Genomic DNA, 21092 nt, shown 5'->3' with positions numbered 1-21092 from the left:
GTAATGCTCTGTAAATAAGCCCGGTTCATCAGTAGCTCTGTGGGTTCTAAGTGACCCTTCTCTCGAGCTTCTCTCTCCGCTGCTTCCCTCTCCTCCGCCTCACGTTTACAGTAGGAATACCTGTGATTCATATGTTGTGAATAAGACCCAGAGTGTGAGAAGCGCTTGCCACATTTATCACATTGATAGGGCTTCTCGCCCGAGTGAAGTCGTGAATGCTCGATAAGGTGATGCTTGTGTTTGAATGCTTTCTTGCAAATCTGACACTGATGTGGTCTTTTTCCTAGAAAAAAAACAAGAAGATTAAAGAGTGATTAGAATGTGTGGATGGGGTGGTTTTCAATAACTCTTTCAGAGAACCAAATTAATCCTAAGCTGAGATGTCTTTCCTTAAATCTAAAAATCTACATACCCTCTCTAGTGACAAAGTAGCAACAAAACAACTTTTTCATCTCATAACTTGTCTTTCTAATGCATGCATCAGTATACATACAACGAACAAAAACGTTAATAATGGAGTATCCTGTGAAAATGGAGTGTTAATTGCTGACTACCTCGAGAAAAGTTTTGAGGAACATCTAATTTAGAAAAAGATTCTTCAGAGACAGAGCATATATTTGGTGATTCATTCACTGTGCTCTTTTTTTAAAGTAAGGATTATTGCACTAAAATGGAATTTTTAGGATGAAGACTGCATCATCTTCTCTGGTATTTATTCCTCGGATAGTACTCAGATCTTTTGCATGTTACATCATAAGTAATTGCTATGAAATGGTTATGTCAAACAGGAAAGTCAAATCAGCAATGAACAGGAAAAGAGTCAAGGTGATATTGAGAAATAAATGATTTAACACTCATCATTCCAGTAAAAAAATATACAAATAAAAAAGGTGTACTTTGGAGTCCAAATTGATTCCAAACAGGATTCCCTTCCTGCCTCCCCAAAGTTTTCCATGATATGTCAGCTACTCGTTGAGTGCTAAAGTACTCTTCAGCAGCAGAATGCAGTATTTCCTTTGGCATCCTAGGCAATTTCTAACCAGTGTTTGGAACTTGAAACCAGTGCCAAGCCTAAACACATCTGGTTGATTCCAGGCCACAAATAGCACTGGAATGCCTTCAACACCTTCCATAGCTGCCATACTTAAAAGTTTGATTCCAAAATAGAACTGACAAAAATACTTATCAGTCTGATGCTTCACAACAAAAATCAGAAATCTGTCATGCAATAGCAAGACATATAATCATAACATATACGTAGCTACAAGTTTCATCAATACAAACTCACATTTCATTCAGCTGAATTAAAGAACATTAGTATCATCAATCCTGTTTTCATTTGCTAAGTGTCAGGTGAGGAACCCATTTCATACATGTCATTTGTACAATTTTGCAGCTATATATAAAATCAATTAGTAATTATATATCTTTAATTTAGCCTTTATGGAATATTATTTTTTTAAAAAAAAGCTATGTAGATTGCTATGCACTCTCTCATCAATGTATTCTGTCTTAATGGTATATCCAAAACAATTATGCTAATGAGGTGTGAGATTAGAATATGAATGAGTTATACACCTGAAAGGTAGGAGAAGAGAAGGGTGTTTCTTGGTGACCACAATATTGTATTGGAAAATAGGAGAGTTAAAAATCTACTGGAAGGTTTAAGGCAGCTAATAGTCTGGGGGAAAAAAAACACAATTCAAACCACAAAAAAGCCACTCCTTGTCCCTTGGAAAAGATGTGATGAATGAGGTATACTGAATAGCAGAAGAGAGAATTCCAATGGAGAGCCAAGAGTCTGGAAAGATGGCATGCTCTTTCATTTGACAGACCACCATGGTGGAAAGGTAATTTAACATGACACAGAATATTTTAAGAAGGCAGAGATCATGCCTTCTTGGAAAGTTTATGCAGTTGTGTTACAAGTCTGATCTTTCTTTTCTGAACTTGACAGTAAATGAAATATTATCAGAAGAGGGAAAGAAGTTATTAGTTAATTCGTTGAACTCCTCATGAGTGGAAGATGAGTTAGATATGGTTTCTGCCCTCAAAGGAGTTTACAATTTCATAGAGGAGATAAGACCTTTACACAAGTAACTATGCCAAAGGGCAGAATTTAAATGTCATAATATGTTCACAAAATAGCTAAGAATTGAAAATTACCACATCTCTACCCATTGCTAAAATAAGATAGTAATTATCTTAACTTTATTGTTGAATTTTGGGGTAAATTAAATGAAGTATTAATTTCCTACATCAATCAAAGTTCTGTGTTTTTGTTTGTGTGTGTGTGTGTGTGTGTGTGTGTGTGTGTGTGAGACACAAGGAGTGAGGCTCAGAGAGGATGAGTGGCCTCTCTGTGATCACACCAATAATAAATGTCAGAGGTGGGATTTGAACCTTTGTCTTTCTGTCTACAAATACAGAACTTAACATTTTATAGGAAGTGATATAAACTAGGGTCAAAATATGTAGGAGAAACATTTGAGTCAAAGGCAGCACTGATGGGATTATGCATTACTGTCCTTTTGCTACTATAAGACAGTACAGCATGTTTCCATACCCACTACTCAACTGAAACTGTTCTCTCTAACACTAATAACCTTTTTATCTATCAGTCTAATGGGATCTTTTCAGTCATTTTCCTCCTTGACCTATCTGCAGCCCTTCACAAACTCTACCTTGGTTTCTTTGTTTGGATTCTGTCATAGGTATCCCCCAACCTCATCTCCTTTGCTGATGTTGGGTATGCCCCCAAGGTTTGATGTTTGGTCCTCTTCCCATCTCCTTGTACAAACTCTCTTTTGCAATTTTCTCTATTTCTATGGTTTCCATGATCACCACATAGTGATGACACCACCACTATATCACATTTCTTAAGTTACAGCTTTTCCCCAGAGCTTTAGTCCTGTATTCCCTCACTGTCAGCTTGATAATGCCATCTCATTGTCCCTCAATGTGCCTTGAATTGAATTTAACATCTTCAGCACACATAGTTTAGAGTTAGCAGACTTAGATATGAATGCTGGCTTTGTCATTATTACCATTGTAACTTTGATCTAATCACAACTTATTTGGGTCTCTCATTGATAAAGTCCAGGAGTTGAACAGGATGACTTTGAAGGTCCCTTCTACATCTGAATCTGTGATCTTTTGATCATGTTGTCATCTATCAGTCACATAGTCTCCAAATCACTCATCTTGACTCTTTCTTACTTCTTACATCCAATCAAGTCCCAAGGCCTGCTGATTTTCTCTTTCCCTTGATCTCCACTTATACTACCACCAAACTGGCTCAGACCCTTAGTACTTCTTGTTTTAATTTTTATAAAAATCCTTCCTGTCACCAAACTATATGGACAGCTAGGGGGCACAGTGGATAGACTGCCAGGCCTGGAGTTAGGAAGACTCATCTTCCTGAGTTCAAATCTGGCCTCAGACACTTATTAGTTGTGTGACCCTGGGCAAGTCACTTAACCTTGTTTGCCTCAGTTTCCTCATCTGTAAAATGAGCTGGAGAAGAACATGAAAACCATTCTAGTATCTTTGCCAAGAAAACCCCAAATGGTATCACAAAGAGTCAGACATGGCTGAAGTAATGGGACAACACCACCAAACCATCCTTGCCCACTGAAATTCTTCACACCGTTGCTCAAATAATTTTTGTGCACTGTTCTTACCATATTTATTCCTTTACTCAAGAATGTACACTCCTTAAGGGAAGAGATTGTTTTTACAAATATGCTTTTCTCTGTATCCCCAGTGATTAGGACAGTGTCTGACACTTATAAGTGCTTAGGAAATGTTTGAGGAATGACTAACTGACTCCATAGTTTGACTCTGGCTTTAACTCGCACTGCTCCCATTTGTATATAATACATTGCAGCTAAACTGGAGTCCCCTCTGTCATACGTTATGTCTTTCTCCCTCTCCTCTCCTCCATAGAAAATTCTACCATTTATTGTAGTATCTTATCTTTTTCTCTCCTCTCCTGTCCTCTCCTGTCCTCTCCTGTCCTGTCCTCTCCTCTCCTCCCTCCTTCCCTCTTAATATGACTATAAGCAAGACAGGGATAAATCACACACACAGGGTGTGTGATTTTATTAGTATAAGGAACTCTCAGGTGAGGAGATTCTCTTCACCAAAGCAGGTTGGCACCTTCTCTGTACCTTATAATTTTAAAGAGATGCCTAAAACATTGAGGCTGAGTGACTTGCCCAGGGTTACACAAAAAGTAGGTGTCAGAGTCAAAATTTGAATCCAGATCTTCCTGGCTTTGAGGCCAGCTCTCTTTTAGACCACCATGCCATGCTGGCCCTCGGCAGTTGTGTCTCATTTTATCTGTGCATTCCCAGTAACTTATACAATGCCGTATGTCTATGTCCATCTACCTACACTAATGCTTGGTAAATGTTTGTAGAAATGAACTGAACAGATAAACTTTTCTAAGTTCTAGTGAAACGAATCAGTTCAATTAAATGTGTGTAGTTAGTTGGCTTGTTCTGATTATTTTGAATGCAATTCAGAGTAAGAATGGCTGTCTACTGTGGACCAAAATACTATGATTTAATTTGAAAAAAATAGAAACAAATTTTAGGATAAATTCCCAAGAATGGAAATTTTTAAAAATGCTTCCCAAACCTCCTTTAATGGCTAAATGTAGAGCAAGGCTATCTCAAGTGACTGAAAGATATGGATTCTATACCTGGGTCTTGTTCTATTTCAGAATGTCTCCTTTTCTTGGAAGTTCTCCAGGTCAAGGGGTCATCTTTTGTTCTCATTTGAAATGAGTTGAAATGAGTCTTAATCAGATTGATTAAGAGCCTTGAGAACACTTGTACTTTGGGGTTGCTTTCTGAATCTGCTTTTCATGAGAAAAACTACAAAATGGACTACCAATGGAATGATTCTCTCTTCCTGAGGGATAATGTTACTAGAACACAGGATTTGGGGTCTTTAGGAGTAGCATAGGGTGCTTAATTAAATTAGAGCCCATAAAATATTCTGTGGCTGGAGATTACTTTCCAGAGCATACTGTCACTAATAAAGAATACTTTTATAGCATGAAAACATTAATATGGCTTCATGATCTGAAGGCAGTATATGAAGTTTATCTTAAAATATAATGAATATTCTTTTCAATGAAATTAGGAGAGTTAAGTTCTAAATGAGTCAATTTTAAGATGGATGATGTAATGGAAAGAAAAGTGAATTGTGAACTTGGATTCCTGATTTTTAGCACCAACTCTGTCATTAACTCACCATGTGAACTTGAGCAAGTCATTTAACTTCTCAGGGCCTCAGTTTCCTCACCTGCAAAATGAGGGAGTTTGATCTAGATAATGTCTCTTCTAGTTCTAAGAGTCTATGAATTGAGGAACAAAGCTTTATTTTTCCAAGTCATTTGGATACTTGGAAAGAGATACTGTAATAAAAGGAGGGAGGGAGGGAGAAAGGGAGGAGACTGAAGAGACAGAGAGAGGAGAGACACAGAGAGAGGGAGAGACAGAGAGACAGAGACAGAAAGAAAAAGTGACAAAGAGAGACAGAGACAAAGAGAGATGGAGAGAGAGCAGAGAGAAACGCAAAAGTTCTAGGAAAAAAAGGGAGAGATCACAAGGAAATCTGTGGAAGTAAGAACATGGAATAGGCAGTCTTGGCTTGGACTTACTTAGACTGTAACCCTGAATGAGTTACTTAAGCTCTCTGAGCTTCTGTTTCATCATCTACAAGATGGGGACAATAATTTTCCTATCTCAGTGGGCTATTGTGCAAAAAAAATAAGGATTTGTGAACCTTAAAACACAATATAAATTTGAATAGTAACTTTTATTATTATACATACAAAGCAAAAGGCAATATTAATGGAGGAAATTATTTGACTCCTGTCACACACAAAGAAATTTCACCAATTGGTCTACCTTCTAGTCTAGTTTAAAGAGACAGTGGCTTACACATTCATCTTTTGTTCATCTGATTGAAATCAAGAGCTCCTAGAAATACATCTATATAGGAGCGAGCTTCAGAGAAACATCCAAATTTCTGAATGCTTAAGGCCTTTTGAGGCTCATTTTTTTCTTTAATCTCTAGCCTGATGATTCACCTGGAAGCTAGAATGATGTTTGAAATGAATCATATGGCAGAAGGTTTAGGATATAAAAACAGTAGTGTGTAACCTAAGAAAGAATTTGACTAGTGATTGACTTAACCCCTAGGCTTTCAGCTCATTTTGAATAAAGAAGACCTAAGGAAGTTAGTGGAGTAGATACATGAGTCCCAATAGTGTATGATCAAAGGAATTTTCAAATTAGTATTTTAAAGCAAGCCATACATGAAATTCACAAGCTTTCTTTGTGATAATTAACATTTTTGGTGCCAGAATGCTGCAAAAGCCAATCCTTAAGAGGTTTTTTTTTTTCTACTCACAAAAAGAAACTAAGAAATCATAGATTTCAAAAATTAAAGATTATGTTGCTCTCTTAATGATGGTCAAAGTAAATTCACTGTGAACAAGGATCAAGTAGAGTGAGAGAGACAGCTGGGGACAAAAGGTAATGGTAGATTAGCTTTCAACAAATGAACTTTAAAATATAAATTTACCAAAGCAGTTTGTCCTAAAGACCAACTGAAAAACCTCAGACACTGTTTCAGTATATTATAAAATGAGCTCAGTCAGACCTCCAAGCTACCATATGCTACACAATATCAGCAATATTGAAAACTAATTGTGAGCCAAAGCAGCAGTGGGAATCTCTGAACACATTTTTGGTTAACTTCAGCTGTGGAATGACTCTAGCCACATAAGCTAACAATAAGATTGAGTCTTCTGGGAAAACAAATTCAACAGGTCAAAGATAAAAGTACATAGGATTCCAAGGACGTAGGTATCATAATTGCCTCCTTCCTCTTTTTTTTTTAAAGAAAACATTCTTAATGTTAAACTATGAATTCAGTCAATGCATCATTATCAATGACAAATTTGAAATTGATACCTATCTGAATATTAATTTTATCAACTTTATTGTTGCTAGTCCTAGCAACTTACAGTTAGTTCCCATTCATAATAATTTTTTTGAGATTCTTGATGAATTATAAAAATATTACTATTAGTCATTTATGAAAAATACAAGACCTAGATATTCAATTAAAAAAGAAAATTGTCTAAATTTCTATATATTGCATGGTGATAGAAAAAATGCATAAAGAGCTTCATTTTGGTGGAAACCAAGGCTCAGAGATAAGGAAAAGTTGTCATATGTTGGGTCAAGAGACCAAGAAGTTGACAAGCCAGAAAGCTAACAAGGTGGAAAATGAACAGCAGGATTGTTACCCACTAATTCAGAGAAGTGACATTATGGTTACCATCCTGTTGATAGGAAGTATACTTCAAGGCATCAGGTCTCCCATCTTGAAAGAGCAAAATGTTTTATTTTTGTTTTGTTTAAATGCAGTTTATTTTGGAAAAAAATTCAATCATTATTCATCCTTCTGCTTGTCAACTTGTTGCCTTTTAATCTCATTAAGGCTATTGACCTTAGAGTCAATGTGCTTGTGAGAGTCAGCTCTATCTTACTATATATGGAGGGAAGCTCTAAGATAAGACCTTTACAGAAGCTGTGCTGTAAAAGGTAATGTTTGTACATGGTTGTGTTTAAATCATTCTGATACAGAAAAGTGCCTTTGTTAAACAGTGAAATTTAAATTGTGAAATATGAAACAGATTTTTCATAACTGAACATGCTTAAATATTAGTTTAATTTTCTAACCTAAAAGGGCCATTATTTTTAGTATTCATAATTATCCTCAAACATTGACAAAAATATCTATGAATGGGGTACAGGGATGGGGAAAGCTTTTAAGTATAAAATATTTTCTGGTTATGAACTCAAATCAATTTGTCACTGAACTTTTAATAATGCTTCTTCTTTCTCTTATTCCATATCTTTACTTTTCTCCAAATAATTCTGATACTTTGCTTAGAAGACCTAAATCTAGATCTTTCATTGAAAATCAAAATGTTCTTATTCTCTCTCTGTCTCTGTCTCTGTCTCTGTGTCTGTCTGTCTGTCTCTCTCTCTCTCTCTTACCCTCCCTTCTTTCCTCCCCTCCCCTCGTTTGGTTGATGGGCCCTCTGCTCTATTTATTCATATAATTCTCCACCCATTCAGTTAGACTTCAGAATACAGAAAAAAATAACAGTGTGGTCAAACTGAAAGAATGTTATATTAAAAATCAGGATTCCATAGTTTTCCTTCCAGTCCAAACTGTCTACTAGCTAGGCCCAAACTCAAAACTCCATCTTCCTCTTTGTTAAATTCATGAAAGCCATCCCCCATGACAAATATATTCTCTCCTTATCATCTTTCCTTCTTAGTATCATTGTTTTTCATCAGTGTTCACTCACTTTTGGTGCCACACTCTTGAAGCCTTCCTTCCCTGATCCCTCTAGTTTTTTAGTGTTCTCTTCTTCACTTTGCATTATATTTACTTTTATATAAGTGGCAACCCCCTCCCCCAACCCCAAACATACTAGCAGTTCAACTTCTGGAAGGCAGGGACAGTTTTTCCATTATATATTTGTATTCTCAACACCTAGCATGAAGCCTTGATAGGCATTTATTGAACTGAATTGAATTCCAGCTTGGCTAGCTTTAGTTATGTTATGAGCCACCTAACTTTACTATGTTTCACTCTACCCGTATATCAAATAAAGGTTTGGGCTACAGACTAACATCTAGCTCTAAGGTTCTATTCTGATCTAGACTCCTAAAAAAGGAGGAAAAGCATACTTATCTGAACGGCAGCATGGAGTAGTGATACCAACACTCAACCGGGAATCAGGAGAGGAGCTCTAATTCTGGCTACGTTAATCAGTTGTATGACCTCAGGCAAATAAGTGTGAAGTAATAGAAAGAATCCTCAACTCCAAGTCAGAAGAACTGGAACCCTGATTCTAATTAGATGCGTCACTTTATCTCTCTGAGACTCAGTTTCCTCACTTGTCAAAAAAAGAATAATAGTCTCTCATACCTACTTTACCGTGAAGTTGTGAGGCGAGCACCTTATAAACTTTAAAGTTCTATATAGACTTGAAGCATTATGAAAATGTTTATTAGTTAAAGCAAACATTTACATAGTGCTTTAAGGTTTGCAAAGGACTTTATCGTTTGATCTGCACAACAAACTTGATAGGTCAGTATGCCTGATACTGTTATTCCCGTCTTATAGATAAGGAAATGGTGCCTCAGAGAGGTTGCCTAGGAAAATGTATTTTCCTTAAAGTGAAGGGATTATTTTTTTTTATCTCTTTTCCCCAGTACCTAATGTAGGGGTTTGCACATAGAGGATGTTTAATAAATGCTTACTGGATTAGATTGGATGGGAATCAGGATTTGAACTCATGTCTCTCCTGACTCCAACTCTAGTCCTTTTTCCAATATATTATAGACCTTTCTAGACTTGGGGTAGAAAATAAGATTTAACAAGATGATGCCTAAATTTCCTTCTAGCTTTAACGTTCTATGATTCTGCAACTAACCACTCACCATAGCTACACTTTTAGCTACGCTCCACCCTAACCAAATCCTAATCCATCCTAAGTCAATCCCCACTTTCAACTGGTTCAGCCTGGAAAAGTGCAGGCCCACCAATGCAAAATAGACCTGTGGATGTGGTGAACAAATAGTCTCTCCACATTAAAAGTCATCAGAAGTTCACCCTTCAATTTGGCCTGTGCCCCTAGGGAGGTACTATTTTGTGGGCATTTTTCAGAATTAGAGGATCACAAAACTTGAGAGTTGGAAGGGATGTCAGGGGCCATCTGTCCAACCCATACCCGAACAAGAATTCCCTCTCCAACATACCCGACAAGTGGTCATCCAGCCTTTGCTTGAAGACCTCCAATGAGAGGGAACACACCACCTCCTGAGGTAGCCCTTTCCACTCTTGGATAGCTCCAATTGTTAGCAAGTTCTTCCTTATTTTGTACCATTTCCCAAAGTTAGGAGTGCATGAATTAGGGATGAAGTAATACATTTTAAGGATTTTTATTTTAGCTTTTCATCCAAAGATAATTTCATTATCTCCTTTAGAATACAACTTCACATACACATTGTGCATCCCTTTCTGCTTCCTCTTTCAGGATTTGTGGATGGTACTAGCATATCAGGTCATACATGGAACCTTTCTATAGCTGTGCTTACACACTATCCAAATATTTGGCAGACAACAGCAGCAATAGCTGGTTGTTTGGTGTTGCATTGATGAAACAGACAACTGGTTCACTGGCTCTTATTTTCAAGCAGATGTTTTAATAGACCATAGTCACAGCCTAAGAATACCAAGATTCATCTGATACCTAATCTTCTGATTGTCATATCCTCTCATAGCACTGCCCACTAAGCTATTCTCTGACATAATTTGTGAATTCAGCTTACAGAGAAGTCAAAAGAGGTGAAGACAAATGCATTCATAATTACGCACACGATCCAATAAACAGGCAAAGAAAAAAAAGTCCAACTGAGCTAGGCAAAAGCATTATTTCTTCCTTGTTGAAAGTATCAGCATATGTTACATCTTATGTCGCACAAGTGTACTCATTAAATATTATGAAATGTACAGCATGCAGTGAAGCTCTAACTAGCTAGTTAAAGTCATTCATACCTGTGTGTTCATATTTATGTCGCAGAAGGGAACTGCTTTTCTGGAATGTCTTGTCACATAAGTCACATGCATACATGCCACTCTCTGTCTTCTTGATCTTCTTTCGGGACAGACAGGAGTCAGAATCTGTCATGTCATCTAGGCCTGACATGTAGTCTTGTGTTCCATCAAGCAATTCTCCCTATGATGGAATCAAATAGTTTATCTAATACATTCTATTTCTTTTGCCCTACTTTTCCACAACATTCTGGACCCTCACAATGTGACATTTGCAATTTCTCAAAGACAATGCTTAGAAATTGATCTAGGTTATTTTATTTTAAATGACTTATTTCAAATTTTCCATCAGTCTATTATATCTCAGATGTGAACAATGTAGGAAATACTTCTGTCCTGGAGAGCAGAATTTACTATTTTTGACAAGATAAAATAGTAAACTATATAGGTAAAAAATATGAATATTTAAAGGAAAATTTTAAAAATGATCTCACGAAATAACTATAAGAAAAAAACTTGAGACCTGGATTTGTTTATTTTTCAATGGCCTAACTTTAGAGATAACTGTAGCTGTAGAAAACCATTTTAATTGAATTTCATATTTAGGTACAAAATGTTATTATTATGCAATCTATTTAAATGTATGTCTACTGACTAAAGGCCTCAAGCTATATTTTTATATTTAATTTTGTAATTTGAAATAGGGAATATTAATAACACTTTTTATCAATGTTCTATCTATGTTAAAACAGCCTTCAGCATTAAGCAATAATGAATGTGGATCAGTAAATTATTAAATTTCTTGATATTTATTTTGTCTTGATCCTAAGGAGTGCAAACTTGCATGATAACATACATTTCCATTTGCTATCACACAGTTCAGTTTTCTTAGACTACGTCTGCACTAATTAATATTAGAGAAGATTAAATAGGCTTAAATACATTTACAAAGAGGGCAGATGTACTGTAAATTGGAATACTGGAACAGCTGTTATGGAGGTGCGGTGCTGTTTGTGCTCCTATTGTGCAGGCAGGGATTACTCTCCATGATGTTAAAATGTACCTGATTTTTACATTTGAAACTGTAAAACATTTACTAGTCAGTAAAATTACTAATGGAACTTAATAAGACATAAGGGAATGTCTTAAAGTATTTTAAAAATTATTCTTCAAAATCACTCACTTCACTGAGCTGTTATACACACACATATACACACATACACACAGAGCACATATATCTGGTCTTACATATTGTGAACATCTGTAAAGGTATGTGACTGCTGTGGACTATAATTTTTGGCATATATATAAGGTCTACCAAATGTTGTTAGCAATATAAAATTCTAATGGCTGACAAATATAATACAAATAAACCTCAAAATATAAATGTTAAGTCCTTCCAAATGTGCTTTTATCTGTTTTCTTTCTTTTCTTTCTTTTTTTTTTTAGCAAATGTGCTTACATAGTACAGTATTCCAGTGTTACACCCATATATTCTTTCTAGCCTGCTCAGTTTTTCAAGTTCAAGTTAAAATAAACTCTTCTATTTCTGCTAAAAATACAACAATATTTGATCCCCCCCCCCAGATGATTTTTTCCTAAGAGAACATAATCTAAACAATTTTCAGCTGTTTGTTTCCTGGCAGAAACATAGCCAAAGATGTCCCATACCTGAAATCCTTGTTTCCGTTGGTACTTTCTCCTTTGCTGCATGTCAGCAAAAGTAGCTGCTCCAGTTGGGTAGGTATAGGCCATATGTGGTAGGAAGCTCATCTGATCTAGTCCCGGGTATGGTCGCAAGCCCGGAATACTGGTCTGCACTGGCGGCATAAATGTGGCAGGGGGAAATGCGCTTTGTGGTGGAAGGGTCGTGTATAAAGGTTTGGCACTAAATGGGTTCATACTGAATACTGGATTAGTGCTTTTATTATCCAAGTTATTTGAATTTGAAAATTCCTTCTTGATAAAAGTCAAGTTTAGAGGTTCATCTGAATTTTCAGATGATAAAGAAACACTGTTATGGTCTAAATTTATGCTACTAGCTTTTGTTTTGTTCTTTGTGGCTATAATACTTTTGGGTTCCTTCATTTGTTTTGGTAATGACAAGTCCAAAGGCTCAGCCTGAAGCTCCTCAGAGGAGAAACTGTTTGGAGTGTAAGAACTACTATGGGAGTTTTTAGAAGATGTGGAGGAAAGATTTAAAGGAGAAGGAGTATTACTCCTTGAGTGGTCCAATTTATCAACAACTGGTTTAATATTGGTAAAGTGGGTAGGTTTTGTTAGCCTGAGAGGAGTATCACAATTAGTAACACTGTTATGGAGTTCAGCTATAGAGGGTGATGTTATAGAGTCCATAGGCTTTACAGGAGACCTGGCTGATAAAGAGTCTTTCGTGGGTGTGTTGTTGGTGGCAGCCAGCGCCACCTTGGCACTGGTCCTTTCCAGTGATGGTGACCTGGAATTTGAATACTGGTACACTTTTCGTTGTTCAAACCATTCCTTCACAAATTCCTGAGGAAGGCCAACAGCAATGGAAATTTTCAGTAGTTCATCAGAGTTAGGTTCCATATTCATAGCATAATATGCTTTAAGTACAGACATGTGGTCCTTGTATGGGTTGATAGGGCTAGTCATTCCTTTCTCAGAAAGTACTGATGACAATAGAAGAGCTTTGTTATCAACAAACATTTCAGATTTGTTGGGAACTATGCTTTCATGAGGTTGAAGGACTGCCTTGATTTCTTCATTCATTTTGCAAAGGTAACGCTCATGCTGGTGTAAGGGAATGGGACCGGGAAAACTTTCTTTACAGAACTGGCAAGAAAACGGAGTGGATATGTTATGGTTCTCAATCATTTTTTCTTCTGAGACCAAGTCTATTAAAGTACGCAACTTCTCTTTCTTAATAGTACTGAGCGGCCTCCTTGAGTCAGTAGTTAAGCTCTGGAGGCAAGCTTTGGCTTCATTAACTTTCTCTAAAGTATAGTCAATAATACTTTTAGTGGCACCATTATGACTCACAACTGGAAGACCCACAGGTGGAATATTAGGAGAAGTGACTCCTTGTTCCTCAGCTTGAGAGCATGGATCCTTCATGTGATAACCTTTTAGCTTTGAGATTTCTTCAGCCTTGCAATCCATTTTTTGCCTGGAAACCGTGTTGTCCACAATCTGTAGAACTTTCTGTACCTCGCTTAAATTACTACCTATTGTAGGAAACCCAAGTAGAGGGGCTTCCATTCCTACACCTAAGTGCTGCATTGGACTTTGAGCAGAGGGATGAACTCCTAATGGGCTGGTTGCTCCAAGTCCACCATTCATAAAAGGACTAGGGCCACTAAACCCATGTGTGGCCATAAGAACTTTATAGTCATTGAAATCTAGTGGTTCTGTTTTAATTTTAAGTAAGCCCGTTTGTTCAGACATACTAAGTGGTTTTCCATTCTCCAATTTGTTTCTCAGCTGTGAAATGGCTGAATTAGTAGGAGAGGAAGAAACAGAATTAGGAGAAGAACCCGTCTTGATATTGTTTCTCATTCGACCATTTACGGAGATTAAACCAATGCATTTCTTGCTGCTGATGTGCGAACTGTAGGAGCCAGAGTGTGAGAAACGTTTCTTGCAGTTGGGGCACTCATATGGTTTTTCACCTAAAATGATAATTAAAACAAACATTATACTATCTTATGGTAGGTAGCAATCTAATTCAGCTACCAGGATAGCCACTCAAGTGATCAAGTGGAAAGGGCAAAAATGATGCTACTTTATGTTCTAAGTGTTTGAGTCAGAATTATTTGACCATAACTGTTTCCTGGGCTTTATCTCCACTGAGTTGACATAGTTCAAGATGTCAGCTGTGCAAGGTGAACAGCTATCTATTCTGCTCTCAGGAAAGATGCCGAATCTCCCTTTGCCATCGGCAGCCTCCCATTTTAACAGTGTGTCAGATTAATGTGTGGTCAATAGCACAATAAAGATGTCACACTATTTAAAGGGGAGTGGAGCCATGGCTTTAATCAACTTTGTAGAGATTCCATTGATTCCACCAATCCTACAAGTCCTTTGAATAGCTTCCAATTTGGTAATAAAATGCTTGGCAGAGCTATCAGACTTGTTCTGGGGCGAAAATCTAAGTGGTAGGTTTTTCTTTTGCTCAAACACAGATCTCAAGATTGAAGTAACATTTAGAAAATCTCTATCCGAGCTTTCTAACAAAATTCTTAATTCATATGATTGCACGAAACTTTCCTATATCTTCCTTAGTTGTAAAAAGATAAACTACATTGAATATCTCTACCTTCCTTCCCCCCTTTTTGAAACTGAAGTTTTTTAGGTCAAAAGATTATTCAATATAAGCAAGGGTTCAAGGGAGGAGGGGGAACCCATGTATTTTTCTTTGAGCTCTGGGAACAAAGCAAAGCATTTATAATTTTTAATAAGTGTTAGTATTACAAATCTTTTCACAAGACAGTGCTATTAATGGTAGGACAAATCTCATGAGGATGAGTCAGGCACACATAATTTATGAAATACCTTAGTAGCTCTAAAAAGCTACAAACAGAACTGTGTAAATTTTAAACAATCTTTAAAACTCAGCTAATTAAACAGAATGCAAATGTGAGCACCAGCACCTCTGCTACTCACCACTGTGAATTCGCAGGTGTTCCTTCAGATGGTGTTTATATTTGAAGGCCTTGCCACACTCTGTGCATTTGAACTTGCGATTACCTGCTCCTTGGGTCAGCATTTGATGCTAGGAAAGGAACAGAGGTAGATATCAGTCATGTGCAGGAGGAACAAAGACATTTTGGTAGAATAGAAAGGACCTCTTTTTCAAATAGGCCAAGAGGTCTGTGTACACATTCATTTCTTTGCCCAGTCTTTCGGTATTGCCATAAAAGTTATAATGTTTGCAGTAAACTGAAACAAATAAAAAAAGTGCTTTAGCCCAAGTATCTAATATTTGCTTCAGAATTATTTTTGAGCTCTCTTCTCCAAAATGTCTTTTTAAGTTGTCCTGAGATGAGAGGAGATCATTTATATAAATGTTTGTAGTTCTTCAAATTCACTGCAAAATTAAAAACTTGGGAATTCCCTACTGTAATGCACCAGAAACTGACAAGGAGGAAGTGAACCATTTTCCTGAAAACTCTAAGTCATCTCGAAAATGTAAAACCACAATAATTAAAATTTCTTTACAAGTTTAGAGTGCATCATCCTATGGCAATTTCAAATTTAAGGAAGTAAAAACACTTGATCATAAATGCTTCATCATTCAGTAAACTCTTAAACATCCTTTTCAGTATGCTAGTTTCAAATGTAAACTGTTTTTTTTAAATCAAGGTGTTGCATATCAGACTTCACTCACTATAAAATATAAGAGACAGCATCCCAGGTGATATCTTCTTGAACAGTTTTAACACAGACTAGCGGGAATAATATCAGATAGTTTTCATTTTTCATTTTTGTTCATTTTTACTTTTAGTTTTTGTGCTAAGGAGTAGGGACAAATCCAGAAAAAAAGTTTGCTGGAAAGCCAAGTTAAAAGCAGTGAAGATATAATCAAACACAGCTGACCTTTTTGAACAAGAGAGAAAAGTGTTATGACTTTGAATTTAAAAAAAAAAAAAGATTCAGTCATTCACTCTGGATGCTCAAGGTAGGAGGTCAGCCTTTTTTGAGCAGCAATGACACAAAAGCCTTTTGCAAAAAGACAGCACAGAAACGGTATGACAACTGCTAGGGTGTGCTGAATCTTCCCACATTCCTAGTGAGACAGATGGTGTTACATGGGACACAGGGAGGTTTGTTCAAACAGCAGCAACCTTCAAAGATCAAGCAGAGCCCAGCCCGCCGAGCGCCATTGAGGGACCAGCGCTCATATGTTGCTGAGTTGCATAAACAAACAGCAACAGCTGCTTTGTCTCCCCCCACAGCCCTCAGAGGACTACTATAAACTTTAGTTGTGCCACTGTTAATATGATACAATCATTTTAATTTACTAATTGTAAATGCCATGAGCAAATGAGGGGACTTTTCAACACCAAAGCTACCATTCATAATGCGCCAACACAATCACACTTCTGCATATGAAATTTAAGACAGTTATGATAGACAAATATCTAGGCAGTTTTTTCCTTAGCATTTTAGTAAAATTAAGCAAAGGAAAAATATGTGTTACATAAGTGTAAACATGCAAACATTTTTCCATATTTGAACTTTGAAAAGCAGTTCATGTAACAAACCATATCAGATGCAGTTAGGATGATTTACATCCCCTGTCCGCTCAAATGGTAAAGTTCCAAATTGAAGGATGATCAGCACTACTTGGTGTCTGTTTCCCTAACCAATTTTCCTCCTTGTAAAAGATGAAGCCAACAAAATCAAACAAAATATAAAAATGTTTTTTCTACACATCAATGTAAGAAAAACCATTAATGTGGTAAAAAAAAAAAAAGCCTATACAATGTGACTTCATCTATGCCAATCCATCTATTTGGATGTAAGACACACCATTTCCGTTTCTACTCTAACACTTCATACACTCAATTTGCAGATATAATTCTCTTAGGATGCCAGAAATAGCAATTTTGCTAAAATGTTTAAAGAGCACTGCAAAGCAGTTCCATTGAATCACTTTATGAATTTAAGCAAGTTATAGTTACCTGTTCAAGCTATAGAGTTGTCTTTTTCTTTAAAGAGCCAAGAAAAAAGAGAACCAAATCAGCCAGAGCAATTTTAACATCCTACTGTGTATACTCATACACACATACATGTGTGTATGTACACACATATGTATAAAATACATGTATGTGTATACATGTGTGTATATCTAGGAATAGTCATTTTTATTTACTTCAGCTATGCTAGATATATGCATAGTTTAATCTATATATGTACATTTTTGATTTTCCTCAAAACATTCAATTAGATTTTATAAACTACCAGGAGCATGTAAAAATATCTACCTAATTGAAGATGTTATATGACAAATGAAAGAAATACACTCATCTTTTACTATGACTTAGGAATACTATATGCAAAAATTGCAAAGTAAAAGTAGGTGAAAAATGGAATTAAAATTGCTGAGATGTTTAATAATGTATAATTAAAATGCTACAGTTTCATTCACTTTTTGAGGAACATAAAATGAAACTAAAGTCAAGTTAAAGTGCAAATAAAATTTCTAAATTAGAAATTAACACACTCATTCGATCGTGAACATAGGACTATTAAATCATATTAGAAGAGACCATCAAAAAATCATTTAGACCTCAATTAAAGCTATTACCATTAAAAGATCTGCATCTTCAAAATGCCATGAAAAATTAATAATGATTGCCAATCAAAGCAATATCGTTTCTCTAAGGGGTTATTATAGAAAGAAATCACTTAAAACCAACCCCCCACCTGATCTGTCCCCGGCTTGTGCGTCACCATATGCCGCTCGAGCTGGGTGCGGTAGGCAAACGTGTAGCTACAAAGAGGGCAAGAAAAGTTCTCCTCATTCTTCTCATGGCGGTACTTGATGTGCTCCTTCAGTGATGTCAAGCGCTTGTAGCCCCGGTCGCAGTAGGGGCAGGTCAGCAGTTGGGCAAAAGCATCTGGAGTTCCAGGTGGCAGGTCTGTAGCCGAGAGACAGGAGAGAGAGAAGCAGGCCAAAAGGTCAGTAAATCAATGGCAGCTAATGGGCTTATTGCCCGGGATGGTATGACAGGAATCACTGCAATCTGCTACACCAGAGTGCCATCATTTCAGACTGGCCTCAGCACACACCAGTTCCCTCACACACCCAGGACAAACTTGTCTGAATCATTTTCATACTGTGCTAGAAAATTAATTAATGACTTGAGCTTTTGTGGGGGGAGATGTAAATAGCTGAAAAATGAAGAAATTTTCTTTAGGTGACTAGCAATTTGTATTTAATCTTAAGCCACGTAAAGTTATGGCCATGACTGCATGAGGAACCTTTGCAACTGCTGGACAAAAGTGTTAGGGTGATGGAGGCCAGCACTTCTAAATTTTTGCTTCAGAAGTAAAGTGCCCCCCCACCCCCGCAAAAGATAAAGATATTCTTGGATATTTCTCTCTCAGAAATAAGCTTTGATTGTTCCTGTTCTTCACTAGATGTACAGAATGACATAAATTTGCTGACAAAAACATCACAATACACTAAAATTACAGTTCCAATCTTTGCTCATGAAATTCCATGCTTCTGCAGCTGTTCTTCACATTTTAAGGTAAACACCCAGGCATGTAGTGCATTTGTAATTGCAACAGCTGCAAGGGGTCAATATAGTGGCTAAAAATGAATTACAGTCTCACCATTTTCTTCTTGCCCATTGGCCTCTGGAGTGCCAAGGCGAGACAGTTCCTCAGGGGCTTCTGGGTAAATAATGGCTGTGTCACTGCGCTGTAGGTACTCCGCGATGCTAACCGCATGGCCATCCCCTTCATCCAGTTTCCTTTTGGCAAAATATTCCTCAAAGTCCGACGTGCAATTTGCATTCTTAACTGAAATCATAAAAGAAAAAGAAATGGTTTTTCAGGGTTTTCTCCCAGAGAGCCTGAGCCAGTTTATGTCACTGTTTTCATGAAATGCTGATTCACAATGGAACTACAAATATATGGTTTATTTGCAAGAAGTGAACCAGATGACCAATTATTGATTGAACACTGCCCTGTTCTGGGCCACGTCATGTGCTAGATCCAAAAACTAAATGGTATTTTTCTTTAAAATAAATGATGACATTGTCTTTATTTCTTCCTGGAAAATTCATCTCTGGGTAATTTACAAAGGGAAAATACATTATTTCAAAAATGTTAGTAAAATTTTACAAATAGAACCACATGTTTCCAGATCTTGACTGCTAGAAAATACAAGCCCAAAGCTGCTTTTATAGTTTGCTATAAGTTTTCTTTCTTTTTTAAAAAGGTATATCTAATTTTTTATTGCCCACCAAACATAACATGTTCCTAACCACAAAGACATCCTGTTTCTAAAAATATGCTTTTATTCCTCCCGTCCTCTGAATATCACACACAGGAATGAGTGCAAAGCCTAAGATGTAGAGAGATAGGAATGTACTTTTTAAAAATGCATGACTGTTGACAAATTATAGGAAAGAGCATTCATAGTCCTTAAAAGTTAAACTTGTTCATCTCAATATTTTAACACTGCCTGAAAATTATATCAGGTTAAGCCTATCGTTTGTAGAAAGGGAATAAAAATGAGCAGAAAAAGCAAGAAGAGTTGAAGTGTGATTTCCCAGTGATAGGGACTTACAAATGTGTGCCTTTCCCTCTAAAATAAATGAATGCTATAAAACAGTTTTAGTGAGTTGTACAGGACTTTGTATATTTAAAACCTCTGAACATGTTTTTGAAATAAGCTGTGACTTTAATTTAAAAAATCAATCGTTTATAAGAGGGGAGGGAGAGAGAGAGAGATTAAAAGAGACTGTTAATACTATGCTTTAGCTACACTTATAAGTTCATTGCTGGTGGAGGAATGGAGGAATGAATAGTGGAATGAATGAATTAGTTTTCAAAATTTCTTAAAAATGTTAGTGCCCTGATCCATGCCTCTCTCCTCATCTCCTCCAAGCTTCTTTGCCATAAATAAAAAGTGATTAAAAAAGGTAATCTGCTTGGCTTTCTAAATTAGAATTTTGTGTAGGGCAAGGTAATTATATTTTCTGTTTTTATCAAGAAATATTGAGATTATCTATGAGAATGTTTTAAAGTGAAATCTTTAAATGTGACCTAGAACAATGGGCAAGTGCATGGGCTAAAATAAAAAGAAAACTGACAAACTGGGGTGCAGAATTGCACCTTGTTGAATGTTGAACTGAACTTTTTCCTCTGTCTTTTCAAGTTTTGTGGGAAGCTAACCAAATCTGTGCATTAACGGAAAGGTCAACACTACTCAAATGTCTATATCTTTCTCAAGGATGGAGACACCTTGTGCAGTGATGGAGCCGGCTTTTTAAGGTTGTCTTGGAACTTTGTTTCAAGCCTATTTTTTAAAACAGTAATTTAGTATAAAAATAAATGAACAGTGAGGATTTGTTACCCACTGGCATGTTCATGATATTGTGGACACTTTCCCAAGGGTATAAATTGGTGGTGATTGTGATGTTGACATTTATCTTGAATCATAGTAACTGGGGCCCGAAGAAATTTAACTTTTACTAACAGATCATCAACATGACTATGATGGTGAGGGGTATTGACATCCCTGGTGGCTTGGGTGGCATCTACACTAACTATCCTACTTTTATCCTGATATTCTAGTAACCATCTGAATTATTTGGCCACAGCTGCATTGTGCAGCCTGATTTTTTATTTGCATATGAATGTCTCCATTGAAAAATGGAATCAAATGCAAATGGATGTTTCAATTGTATTTATATTTATATCCTTTTGGC

The 21092-nt window shown here is 36.6% G+C and overlaps 1 protein-coding gene across 1 annotated transcript in view; it reads right to left on the bottom strand.

Annotated features, from left to right (window-relative positions):
* Window positions 1-21092, bottom strand: part of ZEB2 (zinc finger E-box binding homeobox 2) — a 142788-nt gene that overhangs the window by 1729 nt on the left and 119967 nt on the right. Inside the window, exons 5-10 of the mRNA XM_036747244.1 lie at window positions 18988-19176; window positions 18073-18287; window positions 15307-15415; window positions 12334-14312; window positions 10666-10846; window positions 1-283 (exon numbers count right to left, since the gene is read on the bottom strand). The exon at window positions 1-283 is cut by the window's left edge and continues 1729 nt beyond it. Of these exons, the coding sequence (XP_036603139.1) occupies window positions 1-283; window positions 10666-10846; window positions 12334-14312; window positions 15307-15415; window positions 18073-18287; window positions 18988-19176 (2956 nt within the window). The remainder of the gene's footprint in view (window positions 284-10665; window positions 10847-12333; window positions 14313-15306; window positions 15416-18072; window positions 18288-18987; window positions 19177-21092) is intronic.

The sequence above is a fragment of the Trichosurus vulpecula genome, chromosome 2, assembly GCF_011100635.1.
Source record: "Trichosurus vulpecula isolate mTriVul1 chromosome 2, mTriVul1.pri, whole genome shotgun sequence".
Lineage (NCBI taxonomy): Eukaryota > Metazoa > Chordata > Mammalia > Diprotodontia > Phalangeridae > Trichosurus > Trichosurus vulpecula.
The sequence above is the reverse complement of the archived record's forward strand: the minus strand, read 5'-3'. Positions and strand labels throughout refer to the sequence as shown.